Consider the following 23,211-nt stretch of genomic DNA (forward strand, 5'->3'; position numbering starts at 1 on the left):
GAGTTAAAAAGCCCACTGCCATAAAAGCCTTTGCCTTTTTTTAATAGATCAACTTTGTAACTCTGCTTAGTGATTATGTATCCTGCATTCTGCTTACCAGAGTTAGCTTTTGGTGTTTATACTCTGAATGTATGTGATATGCAGCAAAATGCTTTTGTTTATTTTAATATATTATTTTCTATACAATAATATATATTATCTGTAGTATGTATTATGCAATTCAGTTCTTTCAGAACTGAGTTATGACAGTCCATCAATAAATAAATGGATATGAATATGAGGCTATTACTTCTGTTTATGCTTATGTTGTGATAATGATTTGATGATAAACACATTTAAGGAAAGGCAAGGCAGAACTGACACAAAGAAACTGAGAGATGCTTTTGATGGATGAGGTCACGGTATGGTGAAGTCCAGATGCTAATTATACATTAAAAAGCTCTACATGTTTTGCTAGGGAAGGAGGCCTGGGTTCCTGGTCTTACAAATTGAACTGGAATTTGCTGCTAGCTGACTACCGAAATTACTGGTTGAGCCAGTCCAGAATAGAGCAATAAGCAGAATCAGAAGTCCAGAAACAACCGTGTACAGGGAAGTCTTGACTAAATCAATCTAATTCCTTCAGAGAAGAGAAAACTGAATTTGTGGAAGGGAAGGGACAGAAAGAAGGGAGATCAAGATGAAGAGGTAGGAAAGGAAAAGGATTATGCAGCCGTATAGCTGCTATTGCCTCTGACATAGTACTCATAAGGTGGGAGGCATTTAAGGCTTTTTCTGCCCCTAAAAAATCCAGGTCTGGTTACAGATATGGATTGAGAGGTTCCCACAGCAAGATACCCTGTGTCTTGGGAGTCAGAGTGGCCACAGAGGAGATAGATTCAAATCTCTGCAGCAGACCTTGTGGCTTCCCCGTTCTGGCCGAGTACTCTGGCTGAGAAGGGAGGAGCCTAGAGGCTTATTTTCCACTAATTTTGCTGTCCTTTAAACAGCTTATTCTTGAGAAGATATTCAGTTCTTATTTCTGGTATAATCCCCCCGAAGCTCCAATTAACGGCACTGAGAGTTGGCACGCGGTTTAAAGTTCATCTGGGCGAGTGGGAGACACTGGCTCTTGATACATTATTTGTCCAGGGATATATGCAAGCAAAACAACTGCTTTCACTGTGAAGACACACTAACGTAGGAAGAAAATGAAAAGTAGTTAAACTAAATAAAAACATCATATTAGAAATAAAAGGAAAGAAAAAAGACAACAAAAGGGAAGAAGAAGAATGAGAGAGAGATGAGATGAAAGAGAAAATCAAAAGAAATAATTTGGCATAAGTTGAATAACTGTGATAGGCACCGAGTTAAAACAAAGAGGGCTACAGAGAATGCAACGGAGGTCTGAATTAGTAAAAGATTGAGATGTCAAATACAAAAAAGTCAGACAGATGAAAATAGAATACCACAGGGGGGGAAAAGAATAATCAGAACAGCAAAATTATCTTCCAAGGTAAAATTTACTGCTATAAGAATGCTGACTGGGACATGATAGGGCATGAAAGGTGTTATATTTATTTATATCTTCTGTGTTGTATTGTTGAGTTTTGTCACCAGAGAAAGGTGTTAATTCATAGGGCACTGTTGGGACACTGGATGCGTTATTGTTATTCATAAACATGATTATTTTCATTTTTAATAGAAGAAGGAGAAAATTAGATGCCTATTGACTTCTGAAGAAATCAGGTTTTCACAAAACATGCATTCTGTCAATTTTATACTGCATTCGGCATTCTCCGATCTTTGATAATTCATGAGTGCTGCAAAGTAGAAAATTTCTGAAATGATCTATTGTTAAAATCCAATCAAGAATAGACTAAGATTAAGGTTCTGTGTCCTGGCCTTGGTCGGAATTTGGGCAGAGGCATTGCAAGAATACCTACCAAGATGCTTAGGAGAGTGATATTAGTGATTAGTCCCCCCAGACTCAGAATAAATCAGTGTCTTGGCATGCTGCAATGGAGCGTTATGCTAGCCCTTTTAATAGTGGCTGAGTTGTAAAACTAAGGATATGGTCAGATATGAATAATATTCTTTTTCCTTTTTTTCAAAGAAACATTAGGACAGTTAGGCACCTGAATTCCATTCAGTTTCAATGAAAGTTGAGACCCTAAATGCCTTCAGATATGTGCAAGTGTGTAAATGTTAAGAATACTCAGTACGTAAGATATATTAAAATTCTGCCTAATGATATCTTTAATGTATTTTCAAGTGAATAGAGTATCTTATTCACGTCTTGCCCTAACTTATTTTCTACATTTATATCGCTGTTGGGTGATTTCAATTTCAGTTCCAGTTGTGCAGTCTGAAAGAGTGCTTGGGATGCCATTACCTGGAAACAGGAACACGGTTAGTATTAGGCACTTGCTTTTTGCTTTGGCAACTTGGCAACCGTAGCGTTGCTTCTCCCTAGTCCTACCGCTGTTCCACGTACCATGCTGAAGCACGGGTTATGTCTCTGTGTATTGACAGTCTATAGATTTCTACTGTTGTTGCAGGCAGTGCTGCGTTTGAAACAATGCCATACGTGTATGACAAAAAAGGGAGGGTGGCAGATGAACAGCTGCAGCTTGTTAAATAGCCCCCTTAGTTTGAAGTTTTCAAGTTCACTATGTACTTAGGTTTCCATGTGAAAAATAACTGAAAAATATTTTCAGAAACCTGACCTACTCGAATTGAACATTACACATTCTCCCTTTTTATTCCAGGGAATTAAACGCTGTTCTGAGATGTCTCATTTCCATAAATGCAGCATTTGGAAGGCGATAAATATTTGGATTTATCAAGGCAATACTTCTATTATTTTGTTTATTAGACCTCTCAGGATATCTTCGCATTTATTTATAATTTTCTTCAGAACTCTGTAACGCTTTTAGTTACAAAATTTTCATGAGTGCATGCGCATTGAAAAAAATATACATCTCCTCTCTTTGTACCTTGTACAACAAAGATACTTTGCAGCTCCTTTTTATTTTCAACCTGCCTGTTTTAAACATTTTCAGCTGTAACACTATTTTTGACAAGCATGATCTGCCAACAACTGAACAGTTTTTAATTCAGCACGTATGTCTAAAATCCTGACGTACCTGGCTTGTAGCTTCTGCTTTCAGATCTTCATCTGGATCTACGCCAACTCTGTTAAAAAAAACCCCAAAACAAAGACATATGGTAATGGTCTGATGTATATTAGAGAGCTTTGAGGGTAGAAATGTTTCTCTTGTGTCACTCATTTCCTACTAGGTGAGAAATGCAGAGAAGAGCTGGCAAAACATGAAGATCACTTTTTTACTCAAGGAAGTTCTTAATAAGTTTTTAGGAAACTTGAGATTCTTTTTAACTGCCACTCGTAACACCTGAGATCAGATCTTTACCCTGGCTCTGATCCGTATCTGGGGAGAGACAATCAAGTCATCAACCTGTGCTATGAATTCCTTAATTACTGGCAGAAGAGAGGTGTCGAGGAGGAACTGGAGTTAGAGAGGTATGTGGAGAATAGGACTGCAGGGCTCTGGCGTTTCTTGACCGTGCTACATTATGGATAGCTTGTGGCTTTTGGAAAGGGCTTTACTTGGTGTACAAGGTATGGGGAAGCAGCCCACAGAGGAGATTGCAGTGGGTGATGTGCAAGGGGATGAGAACCTGGGTGGTATTTTACTGATACGGACAGGAAAAAAATTAAGTTGGCTGTTAAAGCAACGCGGTGGGAGAATTGACACATTTTGAATGTGGCTGATACTCCGAACTGAGGAGAAATGTTATGAGTTGAATGACAGAGGCTTGTGCCGATGTTCACACCAAGAAAGGAAGGAGAGCAGTGAGGGATGATGAATGACGAACCTTCTCGTCACCGGAATCTGAAGCCCACGGCTAGGCTGACCAACAGCCCCCGAATGCCTCACAAGCTCCCACATAGTATCAGGTCCACCAAGCTAATACAGAATTTACTGATGCAAATAAAATACACTCTTTCACTAGATTTTCATTTAAGGACACTTTACTGTTTTTCTGACAGTCTTCGTTCTTAAGTATATTTTTGCTTTTGGTAATAACACATCAAAATAAATTTAAAAGTAATATTTAATACGAACAATTACATACCTCAGCATTCTTTCCTGTAAATATTATGCACAGACTCTTATTCAGTCAGAGACAATGACAGGAACTATATGCAAAGTAGATGCTTTTTATATGTAAATACTGAATAGAAGAGAAAAAAGACGTTTGTTTCTATCGTAGCTCTTGAGCGTCAACAAATCTGAGTCCTTCAGGCATAAATATTTCTATCTTTTTATTAAAAATAATGATCCTGGTGCTGACTCAACAAGGAGACAGAATGAATAGCTGTTTCTTTTCCTTTTTTTTTGTCCTGTTGTTCTTTATATTGCTAGAAAAAGCTTCTGATGGCACTAACCTATCCATTAGTTTGGAGTAAAGCAAGTTAGGTATTTTCCATTTCGTTAAAATGGAAACATTTACATGGGAAAAGAGAAAGAAGCATTACATGGAGGTTTAACCATCTGTCTGACATTGGATTTGTTATTGTTATGTACAGAACAGTGGTGTCTGGGGCCTTATCTGTGCTCGGCATTGTAAAACTAAGCAGCGTGAGACAGCCCTGCACGGCAGAGTGTACAGCGTAACTACAGCGGGATGCGAAGGCTGAAACAATGGCACAAATGCAGGTGCCATGGTCCCAAACTCATAAAACAGGTCAGAATCAGAAAGAGAATCCCAGTCTCCTAAATGCAATTACATGCCCTGTTTATTAGACTACGTTTATTCGCTAGATGTGTTCGCTGACAACACTACTTGGCCAATGCAGAAATACACCAGCAGTACAATAGTTAAGGGTCTGCACAGTTCTGGAAATAAAAAAAAATTCAAAGCATTTACGCATGATAGGTGCAGCTGAAAGGCTACAGCACAAACTTCCCCACACTCTCTTCTCCTTAATGAGCTTGACTTGACCTCAAAGAATCAGTCTCCTGGGACAGAAGTAATTTAGCCTTCATGCAGTTCTGAACTTACTGGAGTTGAGAAACTGCCAGTTCTGACTGCTTGTGTGTATTGGAGTTGTGATGCGTTTATTATAGAATGAGCCAAGACAACAGAAAACATTTCACCCGGGACTAAAAGGACTGTAGCAGCAAATGTGAAAAAGGGTAGGCAAGGGGGCCTTCCAATAGGAACCAGAGTTTCTGGCTGTAATATTGTTTCAGTAACAGTGATATAATTACTAATCCCATTGACAGCAGGAATCCACTGGCATAGAAAAAAAATCTGGATTTAGAGAGTTTCGCAGAATTTGTGGTATGCTTAAGCTTCTCTGCATGTATAATTTCTAATCCTTATAGTTACAGAGAATAGCTAGCTGTTTTGCCTTGTTTATTCTGCAGACAATAGGTTATTATAATACGGCACATATGAAGATACTCACATGAAATCTTAACAGGAGTATTACATTTAAAGCCAGAAAAAAACCAGCAATAAATATCTAATGAAATCACACTTCAGTCTTAGATTATCCATATACGAAAAAGAAAAGGCGGCTTCTGTGCCACATAAATGCCACAGAGCCACAGCTGATGCTTTCCTTCGGTCTGGTCTCTACTCTTGTTTAAAACACAGGGTCAGATGCCTGTGCTGTTTTTCTCATGGAATAGTATCTCGCTACTGGAAATTAGTGTGGATAGCACAATGTAACCTATTGATTTAAAGTCCCTTGGGAAAAGGACCAGATCATTCTTTGCATTCTATGGGAGAGTTTTTTAATGCATTAAAATAGCAATATATTTTTGTAATAATTTGAACATTAGCCATTTTATTAAGTATGCACTAAGCAGACTCAGTTCAGTCAGTTCTGAAATTGAGGCTAATTATTTCATATCAAAACATAGGCTTGGGAGCCTGACATCAGGCACCTTGGGAAAAGGACCAGATCATTCTTTGCATTCTATGGGAGAGTTTTTTAATGCATTAAAATAGCAATATATTTTTGTAATAATTTGAACATTAGCCATTTTATTAAGTATGCACTAAGCAGACTCAGTTCAGTCAGTTCTGAAATTGAGGCTAATTATTTCATATCAAAACATAGGCTTGGGAGCCTGACATCAGGCACCTAGCACTGAAAATCATGGTCTGCTATAATTAACTCTGATATACTTGACATGAACTAGAATGCTATTTTTAAATTGCAAATGTTGAAAAAACAAAGCATAACAAATTATATGAGACAGTCAAGACAACTGAAATTAAGCACAGATATGCACTTCAAGTTTACATCCTTGACTTCCTCAAAAGACCTGCTAGATCTAATGCTGTTGCCACTAGAATTTGCAAACCTAAAATTCGTATAAATTACTAGACGGCCTCGAAGAAATACTCTATTGTTAATATTTGCATAAACATCTTTCCCCTTTTAACCTTCTCAGTTTTCCATTTCCGTCAGAAGATTTAATGGATGGTCAGAAAAATATTTTCTTAGTACTTTTTCTCCTTTCTTGCTGTCAACTTTGTCTCTTTTCCCCTGTTAACTTGTTTTACTTCTTGCAGTCTCCCTTTTCCGTCCTTCTCTCCCACTTTTCTGGTTGCTCTCTATTCCTTGTTCACTTCTTCTTGGCTCCTCTAAATATTGTATGCTTTTATTTCTGCCTTTCTATTTTTGCATCTTTTTATTCTATAAATTAAACATTTAGGATGACTCTTCTTCCATAAAAACAAATGCAATGAATTTTTAATCAGATCTATATTGCAGTGGAGTTTATCTACTCTGTGTATTTAGATAGGCTTTAGTAATGTCTTAGATTTGAATGCCCTAGATAAGGAGGAATTCAAAATCCTGAAAGCTGCTCTGTGTTGTTCTTTTTCCTTTGGGTCTTTTTTTTGGGGGTGTGTGTGTGGTTTTATGTTTTTAAATAATGTCTGGATCAAAACCTGGATTCAGAGATTGTTCAAAGCTGCTATATTCAAAATCTGGAAGCGAAGCTTGTGACTTCAGCCAGTCTCTAGCAATTAGGCCTAAGCATTGCTAGGAACTGTGCGTTAGTCTGCAGAAGGACCCTTTACAGTTGACAGTATTTAAATCCCCGTGTGCTATCAAGTGCATCATTTTTTTAGCAACAGTCAGAATGCATTTGGTAATAAGGGGAGGAATTTGTCACTGAATACAAAGCAGTCGATAACGTCTTTGCTTATAGAGTTTGAAATGAAAATGGATGAAAAGATAAATCCCAAATTGTCAGGGGAACCGGTAGTAAGAAATACAACACCAATCCATAGGAATACCGAGTAGTAAATCACTATTCAGGCGTTGCAAACTTTTACTTCCCTCACTTCAAATCACCACAAAGTCAACACTGTAGGATAAAATCTCTGCATTCTACAGGGAAGCCACAGAAAAACGTATAGACTCATGTCTTCACGAGGATCTAGGCATGCAGAGCAGAACTTCTGGTGTCTATACTTAAAAGTGTGATTCTCAGCCCTCCCTCACTTTAGGTGCCAGGAAATCTGTAAATAGAGACATTTCTCTGAAATCTGAATTCTAATGACTGAAATTCTACTTCTGGGCCTGTAGAGGCTTTCTGTGTTTGCAGAACGGAGCCTGCTTCATGCAAGTTGAATCTTGCTTGCAGTCCCACCGAGTCTGGTTTGCACCTACCATATACTCACACTGGTGAGCTATGCTCCAGATGAAGCAGCCAGGACTGCTTTTATTTGAAAACATGTCCTGAGAGCACGTAGTTGATTCCATCCCCTTTTTATTTAATGACCGGTCAATTTGAGCGTCCTGCAAAGAACTGGGAAGCCTGGTTTCATCGGTCACCTCAAACTGAGGTGATTCCACACCACACCTCTTCCGAAGTGCCAGGAATACTGGCCCGAGAATGATACGGGTGGTGGCACTATCCACTGTCCTGCTGAAGTTGTCCGGTTGTACCAAACACCTTTCAACTTCAAGCACCAATGAAGCCCCAAGAAACAGTTGTTTGTATGTGTATTATTTAATGCAGCTAATGATTTAATGAACAAAACATCAGGCTTGGGAAAGTTTACAAGAAAAATGTCTCCTAAGGCGAGTAACAGTTTTCCCTGATCTAAGCGTATGATGGTGAATGGGTACCTGATGGAACATGACTTTACAGAGCTGTCAGATAAAGGTCAGAATTAGCCATGTCTCCTCCACTTCCTTTTCTAGATCAGTGAGGAAACAAAGGCAATTCAAGAGGTGAAAAGTCGGGCATCTCTTTCCGTTTCTGGCCTCACTATAAAACGGGGATAGTAATACTTCGTTCACCCCATGCTCATCTGTTTTGTGTAGTTAGCTTGTAAGTGCACATCCTTCATGACGTTTGTACGAAATCTAGCTTAGCAGAGCTATGATTTTGTTTAGAGCCCTAGGAGTGCTGCTGTAAAATAATTAATAACAATATTGGCTTCTTTGCTCGTCAAAGGTTTTACTGGAAGAACTCACCTTCTCAGTGCAATTGCCTCAGCCTTCCACTGGCTGTCTCATTGTAACTAAACCAGTCTTTAAGCCTCAGCTTATATCTCAAAAACTGCACATACCAGGAAGGGGTTTTTGAGTAAGTGATTTATAACCCAATTTTTAAAGATGGCCATTAAACAGCATTTGCAGCAGGAGTCTTGAATATTTTTGCATGAATAAATCTGAAGCTTGTAGCTATCCGTCATCAGCATATTGCATTCAGTACAGAATTATTAACTGTAAAGACTGGAAACATGGGCAAAATCCAAAATAGATTGTTTCACCATCTCTAATAAATCATTACAATTGAAATTAAAAAACCTTCCGGATAAATAATGATTGCTCAGGCCATTATTCTTGTCCGTGTGGCAGTAAGTGTGATGTGTATTCCTAACAAACTGACACCTAAAATCTGCTTTTGCTCCTAGATTGCTATATTGCTGCTATTGCTATTGCTGTGGACTGATGCTGTCAAACACATCTGCTTTTTTATAGTACAATATTTTGATAGACATAAACCCCATGGAGGATTATAGCATGAGTATAGATCTTCAAAGTTCAGCTCAAGCTGACTTTGTTAATAAATGAAAACACTTTAAGTTGAAGGCAAGAATGATCACTTGTGTCTCACAGCAGAAAGAACAAATCAGTTTAATTTCATGCTGAGAAGGATTAAAATAAATTATCAGGTAAACAGTGCTTCCTAAATGGTTATGACAGCTGTTTGTCATGTGGCTAATGCTTTCTATCTTATATACACGACATACTGAAATAGAACAGAGTGTCATTTTAAACCTGTAGAATCATGTGAGTAAGAGATGCCATAGTTTGACTTTTGAACTTGTAATTTCACAAAACTGGTAAGATAATTTTTTGGGAAATGCTACTGCAAAACAGTAGTCCTACGGGCAAAGTCTGTGGACCGTTTTTGGTGGACTTACGGAAAACTACTTCGTTGCAGAGTTGGTAATTAAATTGAATTAGTATGATAACTGTATAAATGCCTTCCAAGTAAAGAAGGGCTGCGATGTGTGAAGATAATGTGTAAATGCAAGTAGAAGGTAAGGTTGAAGAAGGAACTGTAGTGCTCTATAAGAGATCCACAGGTTATAGTCTCTAGATGTGATCTTAAGTATCAAAAAGATTGTGTAATTGTGGATAATGACACTGCATAAAATTTTGCCAATCACTTCCCTACAGCTGTGCAGCTGTGTGAAGTAAAATGCTGAAATTTCAAAATAGATGATTGCTTACATTTACATTTACATCATGCACTTATGCGGATGGTAACTAGAACAATGAACTGGATCTTTAGATATCTAGTATCTGATTCTCTATTCTGTTAATCCTATTTTATCTTGATACTGGGAAGGGGGCTAAAATATCTTGGTCACTTTGAAGTAGCAAGGTACACCTGTATGGCAGAATCCAATATCAGATGTCTTACAATCATGACAGCGTGGCACTCCAGCTCAGGAGTTCTGAGAAGCAGTGATTTACGTCTCTATAATGCTTCTGGCACACGCGGTAGATTATGACTGTCATTGTGCTATGTGAATATATCTGTAGTGAGGAATCAGGCCTCTTGCTTAAAAATATGAACCAAAGTCGACTAAAATGAGCATCATTTAACTTCTGCGGAATTTTTAGAAATCATCATTTGTAGTAGTATCAGTGCATGTGAGTAGAATTGGAATAAAATCAGCGTGAAGGCTGGCAGCAACCAAAATACGTGAACTTCTGCGTGGCGACAGTGTAAGAACTGGGACTTGTTTTCCGATTTAAGGAAAGACCATTGTAGTAGCTTCTCAGTCTAGAATAAGAGACGTTTGTTATATTGTTCATTACATTATGACACACAGGCTTGTTACACCAAAGATTAGCAAATCTAGCTGGATGGGAAGTGCAAGTTGTGTGTTTATGTCCACAGACACAGTAATTGCATGAATTACATTGAATTCCATGTCAAATTGGAAAAATAGCAGCTACTGACTCTGCCAAACACACTCTGCACGCTTACTTTGCCCTAATGGCATGCTACTTATAGGTAACTAAGCAGATCTAACTCCTGACACATTGCTGCAAGTCACTTCAGGACTTTTTCATATTAAGGCAGTGGGCTGCTTGTGATTCCCATTTTAAAGATTGATTCTGAAAAATGTAGGGCAAGGCCATTTTACATTCCTGTATATATGTACACGTGTGCAGTCTTTAGGGATCCAAACTCACAGTTGCTTCCTGCCTCTGATACTGAGTGTGTGAGAAATTTGATTTCTGTGCTTTCTCTAGAACAGTTTTCTGGGACTTCACAAGGGTTGCCCAATTAAATATCTTCAGTGTGTGGCCCTGTGCTGGTTTTGGCTGGGATAGAGTTAATTTTCTTCCTAGTAGCTGGCACAGTGCTGTGTTTTGGATTTAGGAAGAGAATGTTGATAACACACCGATGTTTTAGTTGTTGCTAAGCAGTGCTTGCACTAGTCAAGGACTTTTCAGCTTCCCATGCCCTGCCAGCGAGAAGCTGGGAGGGGGCACAGCCAGGACAGCTGACCCAAACTGGCCAGAGGGACATTCCATACCATGGGACATCATGCTCAGTACAGAAACTGGGGGGAGTTGGCCGGGGGTCGGCGACTGCTGCTCGGAGACTGGCTGGGCATCGGTCGGTGGGTGGTGAGCAACTGCATTGTGCATCACTTAATTTGTATATTCTTTTATCATTATTATTATTTTCCCTTCCTTTTCTGTCCTATTAAACTGTCTTTATCTCAACCCACAAATTTTACTTTTTTTTCCCCGATTCTCTCCCCCACCCCACCAAGGGAGGTGTGTGAATGAACTGCGTGTGGTGTTCAGCTGCCTGTCGGGTTAAACCACAACAGGCCCACAGACAGCTGGTGAAACCCACAGACCCTTGGCAGCAATGTTAATCATCCACTCAGGACATCAGCTGATCAGCACTATTTTGCTTCTTTTCTGTACTGATGTCTCTTCTGTGAAACTCTCCCTCACTTTACTTTTTTTTTCCTCTGCATTTTTGGTTTTCCCTTTACTTTTGGTTTTCCTATTTAAATATGCTTATAGTCATATGTTGTTCCTGCACCTTTCATTGCACTGTGGTATGTGATACAGCTATCACCTTCTACTTTGCTGTTTATAGCTCTACTTTGCTGAGTAACAATTCACTTGCATGTTTTACTTTTCTACTCCTGCCTTAGGGAGAAGAAAAGCCTTTCATAAAATGGTATTTTTAGTAGTCCAAATTTAGATTAATAAACTTTCTGTTTTAAAGTATGTGGGAAACTCCATCACTCTTCCCCCTTTTTTATATCCTTATCTGGAAAATGTGCACCTCGGATGCAGTCATTTTTCTAGGAACCTGGCAATGTTCAGATCCCTCTGGCAGTTCGGCAAAGCTTTGTTCTGTTTCCCATTCCTCAGTAAGGACTGGACTGTACGTCGTGTGCTTGTGTGTCAGCCATTCCCCTTCCCCTGCCCCAAAAGAGCAATTTTTCTTCATCCTTCCTCTTTCTCAAATGCCCCCCCCCTGTGGTTTTTGTGCAGACTCTGAATGGCGGTGTGAGGGGAGGTTTCCACAAGGCGCTCAGCATGGCCCTAACCGCTCCCATTCAAGCCGATGTCACTGGCGGCATTGACTTCAAAAGGAGCAAAGTTAGACCAGCACCGACTGTTTCCAAAGAGCCTTTCCTTAGTATTTTTCCCATCTCTCAGCATTCCTGAGCTATACAGGGGCGGTGGCGGTCAGTTTAATTTTCCACGTATCATTGTACTGGCATCACTCGTCCAGCGTAGGTTTCGTGAACAGATTGACCGGTGGATGGCACTTCCTGGTATTGCTGTCATGTGCTATTTCCTCAGTGAAAGAAATAGATAGTTTCATGCAGCTCGTTTACGTAAAAACCGAGATCTATAGAACAAGGTAAGCACTTTACTGCCTGCTTTTCAAGCGTTGAAATTCTGTCTATAAGCTCCCTCTTGTTTTGAAGAGCAAGAAGAGCAGAAAGTCCAGAAGAGCGTCATAAGGCTACATGGCCGTAGTCAGTTAATAGTCGCTGCCCTTCTCAGTTACATGCTTTACTTACTGAACAGGTATGTGATTACTTGTAGGCAATCAGACATAGATTTATGGGCAAAGGATGGCAAAGCTTGAAAGGACTGTAATCCTCCTAAATTTTTATTTTTAATCTCGGCTACAGAAAAAACCCAAACCCCAAACCCTCAGCAAATGTAAAATTGGAGATAACTCCATTGCTACCAGAAGCCTTCTAAAATGAAACTCTCATGCTAACAGTAGAACATTTAATATTAAAATGTTAAAAATTATTAAAAATTGGGTTTGCTCTAAATTGGAAAAAATCTGTTCAGACTCAATTGAGATGCAGACACCTCTGGAGAAAAACGTGGTTGCAAGGTCACATCACTCAGGAATACTACATTGCGATTAGAGAAACTGAAAAATAATAACACATGCAAAATAACGTAACTTGAATGATTTTCTAAAACTGCAAGAGAAGTTTAGACGTGAAGAATGTGCATGATAGTAGTGGGATATACAGTGCAATTATCGCTTTCTCAGTAAGGCTGCACTTTGCTATTTTGTTTTCACCCGACTTTTAGGTCTCAGATGAGAGGGGGGACTCCTAGAATAAGAGGATCCCTTGATATCATATTATAGCATTGGTGCAGCACTGATTTAGGAGAAAGGGTGGGATTTGGTACCTCTTTTGGCAGTAATGAGGTTATTTCTTTTGAGTGCCAACCCAGTAAATCCCAACGAAGTTGAGCTTTTGAAATATTATTGGATCACAGCACAGAGTGGCAAGGCTGTCATGAGGTGACTGCGATGCCTCCCATCCAAACTCTTTACCCTGTAACTGTTTTGGGAAAAAACTAATAAAAGGTATGTTTTGATTTCCCTTAGTTTAAGCCAAATAATCTCGTATCCTGAATAGCACCTATTGGCACTGATATCAGCCTACATGTGTTAAGGACAAGTGATCATGCGGAGAGAAGGAGCTACTGGTGATGGCAGGTGCTTTTTTGCTTTAACTTAAGATGTTGCAAAATGGAGAAGTATAGACACACAAATGCATCTCTGTGTCATCCTTGCAATAAGAGGCAGTACAAAAAACCACAATATTGATCAGCCTCCACATGCTTTAAGAAATTCAGTATTATTACCGCACCTCTCCCCACGCTGTGAGGAAGTCTATAGATCAAATGCTTTGTACACAATTCTGAAACTGTATTAATAAAAACAATCCCGGAACATTATTAAAAATGCATTTTCAGTTAATGCAAAAAGACAGAAACAGCACTGCATTACAGGAAGTATCATTTTTGCACATAGCAAATGCCCTAATCGCTACTTTTATGAACACTATGGAAATGAATACAGCTTTCAAAAAAAAAAAAAAAAGTCAGGAATGAGGCCATTTTGTTGGCATCTTACTTAGACTACTAATGAGCTTTGCCAGCCAGGAAAAATGAGAACTGATTTTACAAAAGATCTGTATGAGGAAAAGAAACTGCGCTCGGATGTATTTTGACAATTTCCTACAGATGAGGCTAGTTAATTCTTGGCTCAGAAAGAACAGTTCCCTCCAGTGAATTATGTCAGTGATTTTTAGAGCAGTAAAATGTTTGTTCTCTGAATCACTTTAGGTGTCTGTTCCTTTATTTTCCTTGAACATAAACAGCACAGCTTTGGAAAGAAGCCCAGGCCATTGTAGATGCATTACATTATTGCTAATGTGATTAACCCAAAGTAAAATATACAATGCTCCCGAGGCATTAGTCTAAATAATGAGATGACCAACTCTAAGTTCCCTGGGCTCACAGCGTGGGGAAAAACATATCATGCACTTCCATCTTTCGCATCGACATTTGAAATTTATCACAGAAAGCTGGTACTGGGAGCAGTTCTGTGCATAGCCATTGTAAGCGAAGAGTAACGCTGGTCAAGCTAAATGTGTGCTACAACCAAAACACACTGGAAATGTGGAAATGCCACTGGCTTTGCTGCTGAGAACTGGTGACAAGGTATCTTGCATGAAAGCTGTCACTGATCTTTCCGTTTAGGCTGCTCTTTTCACAAGCCGTTTGTAAATCAGCTGCGTTGCTTAAGTTGATATTTAGTTCCCGGTTTGAAATATGTTCACCTAAGTTCTGTCTGAAATGCTCAGAACAGCAGGAAATGACAGTAAGGACTTGTATGGATTGATTGATCCAAGGCTGTATAAAACAGATATAGGGTATATTGGAGACTATACCTTCAAAGATATGCTGTACAATTCTTTTATCAAAGGGTAAACCAAAATGGCACTTCTGAATTCTTGGAATGTTCTTAACCATGCAGCACAATGGCCTTTAGAGCTGAGGTCATTCGTAAGCAGTTACATTGCCGTCAGTAATCTGAGTAAGCATTGATAGGCTTTTTTCATGTTTCCTCATCTAGAAGTGAATATTGTAGTACAGAGAGTGCTTAGTTAGCTGTAACTTAGTCATATAAATATAGAAAAAACCTGCTATGAAATTAAAAAATGGTTTTTATTTTATTTTTATTTTAGTTACCTATTTTCAGATCAGATGCATACTCATTAAATTTTGCCACCTCTGGGCATTCACCTTCTTTTTACATTTGAAATTACAAATCAAGCTTTATAAAGGAAGAACCTAGGGAAAAGTCTCAGACTGAGTAAAATGTTATGTACTAAAATGGAAGAGTTTTGCCTAAATTTTCATTGTCTGATGTGTGCAGTGTCAACAATTATTACCCTTTCAGTTTTAATGGCAGAGAAACACCTCTGCACATCCGTGTTGAAACACCCCTTAAAGCCATTTTAAATACAGCAGGATAGACAGTAGTGCCATTTGCGAAGACAATGTTCTAAAACACTGCTTAATGGAAAATTTAACTTTTCATGTCTTTTACAACACTTTGCTTCTCAACAACAAAGAATAAAAAAATGACTCAAAAAGACAGCCATTTTATTTAATTTTGTCACTCTACCATTAAAACAAAAAACCCCTACATAGATTATACGCTCCTGAGATAGGAAATATCAATTAAAGCGTAATAGTCTTTTTGACAGAGAGCGGCTATATGGAAGTGCTGGAAAAGTATGCTGCCCTTCATCATCTCATTCCATGTTGTTTTTAATTCATGAATTGTCCTCTTCCACTATAATCTTGGTCTGATAATTGTACTGTTTAAACAATGTAGATTTCAGTGGCTTTTAAATTTGCTTTTGCAATATAATCCTTCCTTCAGAAACTTGGCCATCTTTACCAGTTTCAGGCAATACATTTAGATCTCACGTGGCTGTTTCAAATAATATTTAGGCTGTTCATATGAAAACTTATTGTCTCCAAAACAGATCCTGATCTGTAGTCACACTATTTACAATGCTAGACAATGCCAAAACTATTATTGATATAAATGTGCATGTGTGCATGTTCACGGACAGACGCTCCGACTCTTTGTACTACAGAGGTTCCAGAGGGAAAAAATATTTTCTAGTGCAGTTGGCAAATTTGGACCAGATGTCATTCACGACAGAGTAAGTTCTGCTAGTCACACACTGATCATGGAGCAGTGTATAGCTTTGATTGAATGTTATTCAGGTTTTTTTTTTTCCCTTTTCAGTTTGCAGGAGGTTTTTACTTGTGCAACAACAGCAACAAAGATAGATACTTTTACCTTAGTTGCTGTATTTATCCAGAACTATAGGAACTGTCCTTATTTCACAGTATGTAAAGTCCCTTTCTAGAGTTCAGAAAGTACACTAAATACAAATGTTAGGCTTGTTTTTTTACTCTTGAATTTAGTAGTCTCACATTTTTAAATATGCATGACGTGGTAATAAATTCATTCATTTGGAGAGAACAAAAGCTTAAGTGGAATGTAAATGATCCAGAAGCCCAGGTCTGGTGCCCTAACATAGGTGAAATTCAGCTTATATACATACATTTGCATTATGTCATGTTGTATTCAGAAGAATTTAGGAACTGTCAGGCACTTGCTTTGCATTTGTGAATACTCATTCTGGGAAAGCAAAGGTTTCAAATGTCAACGCTAGCTTTTTCCTTTCGTGTCAGCAACTCAACTGTGGCTACAAACCTCTTGATTCTGCTAATTCCGTCCATCTCAAGTAAAAAATGTCCTAATTTTCTTTTTTTTGGTAATGAACTGAATTGGCATTCTTGTCCGGTTTGCTGGGGGCTCTCTCCTAAACATGTGCTGTTTTGAGATTTTTATGCTGCCTGCACCAGTCCTTGCAAACCTTTTATGAGCACCCAGGAGGAGGGTTAGTCACCCCCTTGTTGAATAGTACTTATTAACTGTGACACTGTAGTTAAGGTTGATAAAACACTTTCATTTTAATTAATTAAAGCCTTTATGTTTTTACAAGAGCATTTGGAGACGCTCTTCAAAGCTTCTAGTTTTTGTTTTTTTAAATTCTTTTCTTCTTCTCCTTATAACCATATACAGCTTGAGCATAAAGCCTGAAGCACCCAGTTGAAGTTGGCTGCCATTTAAAATGAGTGCCATGGAAAAGGAGTGCTGGGAGGATGAGATAGGGAGTGTGCTATAAAGATTCATAGTTTTATTTATGCTTCTTGTGTTGCTTTGTGGTGTGTTGGAAGGTGTTTGCTGCATTATGGTTAAGAAAGGGACTCCGCTTCATTCCCATTGTGGTTTTGCCTTCTTGTAAAAATAAGAATGAGCTACTGTATGTAGCAACTATGAGCCAAAATCTGAATTCAAGCAGTGATGACAATGAAAGCGGTAGCTTGCATGAGATAATGAAGAGGCAAAGTGAGAAAGTAGAGTGAGAAATTGCCTCAATCGGGGATCCCCAAAGCATATTATACTTCTGCCTACAGGCCAAGAAAATAAATGAATGTTATTATGACAGCCTGCACCAGCTGAGGATCTGTCCCCATTTATCCATTGCCACTCAGCTTCCCTGGGGCTCTAAGTAATTCTCTGTGGCTAGTGACTTCAGGCATATGTGATAGTTCTGTCGGTGTATTCATAAATATGTGATACTTTGACATTGGCTTCAGGTTCCTACCTCACCGAACAGAGCAAGAAAACCCGATAGCTAAAAGGCAAGTCTAATGCTTAAAATTCCACATGCCCTGCACCCTAATGAATCAGTAAATACTGTGAGACAGTACTTCTTAAATCTAAAGGATTTGCCTTGTGTTTGAGGGTGTAACATTGGCATCCAGAGAGAGTATATATACAAAGGTTGAGTTGTAAACCACAAAAGCCGGTTTAATTTTTTAGAAGTCCTATAAAATATAACTTTTCCTCTTGTTGAGAGAGAACACTTATTGGCAAAATCATCAATAAATTAGGCTTTTTAAAAAGGATTTTGTGTAGTTTTTTGTTAGGATGATTGCTGACAGTCTGTTTAGCTTGGTACAACTCAGAGTGTGGTAGAAAATACCCCAGGGATCTTGCTATCTAAAAGACAAAACTGGGAAGGCAAGAGACACTGTGAAACTCAGAAAAGATTAATTAGTTTAACATTTTAAATGTATCATTGCTCCCTTCTGGGACATGCACCTTCTTGCTTTTATGTAAGCGTAGTGCAAGTTGAGGTATATGTAATAAATTGGATTGAAAGCTGTGACATTTGCTTAATCTAAATTGGAGAACTTGTCACTTGTTTATAATTCAGATTTTCAACGTAAGTGATAGTAAAATAGCACACAGCCATTCTGACTTAGAATTCAAAGCCATAGGGCAATACAAAGAAACGCTCTGACAGAGAATCCAATACCGTGTTTCTTTTTCCAGTATTGCACTGAGCATAAATAAGAAAGGATGTAGGCTGCAGACTGTCTTTTGGAATTAAGTTGAGCAAATGGATGATTTTATTACTTATCGATGTGAAAGCATTAAAATAGTATTTCTGAAGATGCGAAAGAAGGAAATAATGCTACATTTTTTTTGGTCAGTAAACTAAGATGTGGCAATTGAACCAGATTTGGCAACTCATTTTATGGGCTGAGAAGTTTTCTTAATACTTTCAGAATCAGTGAAATGTAACAACATGCCCAAGCACCAGTTTCAAAAGGAACATAAGCACTGAGGAGCCCAAGCGGTGCCCATTTAAAATGGGAGCTACTCGCACAAAGCCTGAGATCTTCAGATCAATAAAGGACAGTCAGATCAAAGGGAGATAATGTAGTCCCACTGATGTCAGGAGGAAAAAATAATGATCTTTGGTCTTTTTTAAAAGCTTGATCTTAAGTAAATTCAAATATATGTATATGTAAGGGTCACTAGGTCAGAAAGCATGTGAGCAATCATTCTTCTGTAGACTACTGAATAGGGTACTGGAAGACCTGTATTCTGATCTTTACTACACAGAAGATTATTCCATTTAGTTGATGACCCATTTTACGCCAAACAGAAACGCTTATTTGGACAGGAGCTGAAACCTCCCTGGTGAACACATTAACCACTAGTCTACAGAATAATTTTATCTTGTTTTCTGGTTCAGTTAATTAAAACTATTTTCTGCCTTCTCTGCTTTCCTCATCTCATGGATACATATGCACAGATGTGCAGCACTGGTGAGGTTTGGGTTAGAATTCTTCCAGAAAGGTGGAAGAAATACGTGTGAATTGAACGAGGCAGAGGAAGCAAACCATCAAGTCCATGCCGCTAGTTCACGCAGCAGGCAAGAGGGGGAGCAGGGCCTCTTTTGCCGCATCTAAAATGAAAACAGAAGCTGCCAGAGCATTTGTAGGAATCCCTCTGGGTGGAGATTAGAAAAGCTCAGGGACTGATCAAGACTCGGGAGATTCAGACAGACTACCCGAACCTACACTGTGATTCCTGACTAGGCTTAATGCACGTGGATAAGTGAATAGCAAAGGCAACTGGGAAGTTTCAAGGTCACAGTGTACAACACCTTGTCTACTTGTAAGATTAGTTCAGCAAAGCATGAACTAATTTTAGGATTGCTGTTTAGGGTATTTTACATAAACAGCACTTTATATATAAACTTTCATATATAAAAGTTCTATACATTTATTTACCTAGACAATACCTTGGATTTATACAAACAGAATTTTATGTACAACTTCAGGATTCCTTTATATATTATTTGTCATTATGTAACAAAATGGCATATCTCTCTGAAGAAGTAAAAAATGCAGAAACTGATAATATATTTTTAAGTGCATTGAAATCAATTACTTCTTGCTGAGATAAGCGGTAATTTTCTCATTTAAATCTCATAGATGTACTGACTAGCAAATCACTGTTGGGCTGTTTCTGCACTGATAATTCACTATAAAAAGCCTGTATTCTAGTGTAATTAGCTGTTTACTAAATGCTAAAAGCCCATACTGCTCTACAGAGCCTAGGTTATTTAATATCTGCTTTAATTAACCTTTCACATTCAACTAATTCTGGAACAATTTGATCAGTTTGTTATCAAGGGTGCCAGAGCTTTCCTTCCACTCTATATTTTAAAAAAGAACAGAAAGTTCAGAATTTCTGGAGGAATGTTTCATGAAAGTTGAAGGCACACAATTCTCTTCTGTCACTAAGTTCCTCTGCAAACCCAGATACTCCCAGTTATACCAACGTATGCTTTTATTTGTTTAGATTTACAAGAATATTTGCATCACAGCCCATATACTGTATAAGACCATTAAGGCGTAATTCTCTTCCCAGTTAGCACCTTTTTTCTTGTTGGAAGACAAAAGACATGTTGGGTTTTTTTCTATACTTCATGTATAGTTTAAAAGTGGAATTAAATGTTCTTGCACTGCGTGAAATACTTGATAGCAGAAAGGAAAACCACAGGAAAGCTTAAAAAAACCCTGAGAAAGACTGAGAAATTTTGCTTTTTTTCAGACTGAAATGATATTCTGAGTCAAAATGAAATGAAAACTTCCATCCCTTCAAAATGAAACATCCATTTCATATTTTTTTGCTGAAGAAATTCCAATATTCTTTGTCAAGCAAAATGGGAGAAGAATGAACATGCACACTTTGGAAATTAAGCAAACTAACAAATGTGAAGAACACATTAATTTTATACCCTTCTATTTTTTGGGCCAGCTGACGGTATTACACAGTTCTTAAAATAGGAAAGTTCAGTGAGTTTCCAGAGCAATTATTTTGCAAAAAGCAACAGTATCTGATCAATAATAGAGAGAGTTAAGAGGTATCTTGATCAATAGCTACAAAGCAGGGATGTAAGATTCATCTCAGAAAATGTGATCGTTATTTTTTCTAGAGCCAGGATTTCGTACCACATACTTATCTCAAACTTTTAAAGGCTCAAATTATTTTTTTCTACCTTCTATTTACCCTCAAACAACACACTTTTGGCATATACTTGAAGGCAACTGGGTTTATGCTTGCACCAATTTAATTTTGGCGGACTAGTTAGAGATAGAGGTCCAAATTTATTTGGCATATTTTGGTAGAAAGTAATAAATCATCAGTTTTGTTCTAAAGTCCCAGATAATTAATTAAGACGTTCCCTAGCAGTATTTCCAGATAGGTTGGTTTGATTCCTTATTTGTAGTTTGAACAACTTCATCATGTTGACTGCTGCATAGCAGCTACCTTTTGTATGACAGGGAGATACTTTTTAATGGAAGAAAAAATGATTGCATGAAATGGAAGAAAATTTTTTTTGCATACTCAGACATATCAAAGCAACAGTATTTTAAAAGATAATAAAAGAAATATTTTAATTGACACAAATCCTGCTGGATGGATTCGATTCTAAGCTATAGGGTTTTTTATAATTTTCTGGAAATATCTATAAACTATTCTGGGTTTTTGGCATGTGGAAAATTCATCCTATCATTTATTCATTTATTCCTAGTAAACTGAAAGGCATAAATCTTTCTTATTGCTGTGTAATTTTCCCTCTCTCCTGTACCAAATATTCTAGCAATAAAAGTGTATCTTTCATTTCTTCCTTCCTTTTCTGTTTTCAATAGCCATGTGGAGCTAGAAAGAAATACAAGATATTTGGGTGGGATTTAACTGTCTGTATCGTTAGGAGACTGTGCCCAAAATTAGACTCCTCTGGCTAATAAAGACCAACAGAGTTGACGGCAGGAGTCAGGTACATGTCATGCACAAGTCACAATTGCAATCCAAAATCTCCTATTCAACAGCTGCCCAGGACTGCCTTTCACAGTAGGAGTCAGAAAGCCCGAGTCCTCTGTATTTTGGTCTTTTTAATCTTGTTATCAAGCACAAATGTTTATAAACCTTGTTTAGTATCATTTAGGCAAAATGCTATGGTGAATAACTCTGAGAGATCAAATGCACACCTTATCTTAGCAGAAAAGTACCTTGCAAATAAATGATAGGCATTTCAGGAGATCACTGAGATTCATTACATGGACAATTTCTCATTTTCAGATAGAAATGAAAGGAAATTATCCAATTTCTCTTTTTATAATAACAGCCAATACATTTAATGTCCAATTTCATACTGCTTCTTGATTTATAACATTTACCAGGCTAATCGTGCTCTAGCTACTATTATAAAAGCAGCTATTATATTAACCCTTTCAGCGTGGGTGTGCCCCAGGAAGCATTTTCTTTGGCCGCAGATAATTTCCTGTGTGATGCTGAACATCTCAGGGTTTGAAGCAGAATGCATTTCCCTAATGTGTCTTTAGTCAGGAACACCAGACCGTTTCCTTTCTTGTAGATACTACATACACGCTATGGGTATACATACCCACAGATCCAGAACTGGTGGCAAAGGCCACCAGGCAAAGGGAAAGTATCACATCTAGCAATATTTTTGTATAAAAAGGATCTTTAACTAGGATCTAAACCAATGTTTTAGTCTGTACTGCTACAAGAGATCAAAGGGAACGAAGTGATAAACCAGAATCTGATCTTACGCTCTCTGTGACCCATGTCACAAGTAATCAACAGATTACTGTGCAAATTACTCAAACGCATAATGACAATGATCTCTAACGTGCTTGACCAAACTTGAAATTGCTGATAGTTATTTATAGTGGCTAAATGTCTTATAGCTGAAGCTAAAACTCTGCCTCTTCCTCTGTCTTCCTGGATCACTTGTTACCCATCTACTGGTGGACAGAGCGCGACTGACAGCCATGCAGTTTCCTAAGTCAACCCTAAATTACTATTTTTCTGTCATACCCGGAGTACCGTGTGGGAGCAAGGATGGGGCTCATCAGCAAAACTATGTGTCTTGAAGGTAAGACTCCTTTGATCACCGTGGGACAGTGTTTTCTCTGAGCCGTTGTTTCGGACTGTCCACGAACTCACACAAAAGCTTCCTTGTTAGTTTAGTTTTATTTGAATCATTTTCAAGGTGTTCGCAACTGTGAAACTTACTTTTTAAATAGCAATGTAGATTTTGTGACCTAAGAGTCTGCACCTAAATTAGTAATATCCTAATGCTGAGGAGAGCCTAGGGAGTCAGCAACACGGTTTCTCGTGTATATGCAATTAGTGTTTTTTAGCGCAGGAACATTCAAACTATCATCAGTATAAAAGATGCTAGGCAACATGCTGGCCTTCAGATGTTCACAGGTTCAGACAGTTGGCCAACTAAGGACAGTAGTAATTTTAAAATAACTGCAGCATTAATGGTTAGGCTTGTTACATTAAA

The 23,211-nt window shown here is 38.2% G+C and overlaps 1 protein-coding gene across 1 annotated transcript in view; it reads right to left on the reverse strand.

Moving 5' to 3' along the window:
- SLC9A9 (solute carrier family 9 member A9) overlaps nt 1-23,211 on the reverse strand; it is a 239,639-nt gene that overhangs the window by 78,247 nt on the left and 138,181 nt on the right. Inside the window, exon 13 of the mRNA XM_009286711.1 lies at nt 3,129-3,177. Coding sequence (XP_009284986.1) covers nt 3,129-3,177 — 49 coding nt within the window. The remainder of the gene's footprint in view (nt 1-3,128; nt 3,178-23,211) is intronic.

This window comes from Aptenodytes forsteri, unplaced genomic scaffold, assembly GCF_000699145.1.
Source record: "Aptenodytes forsteri isolate BGI_AS27 unplaced genomic scaffold, ASM69914v1 Scaffold184, whole genome shotgun sequence".
Classification (NCBI taxonomy): Eukaryota; Metazoa; Chordata; class Aves; order Sphenisciformes; family Spheniscidae; genus Aptenodytes; species Aptenodytes forsteri.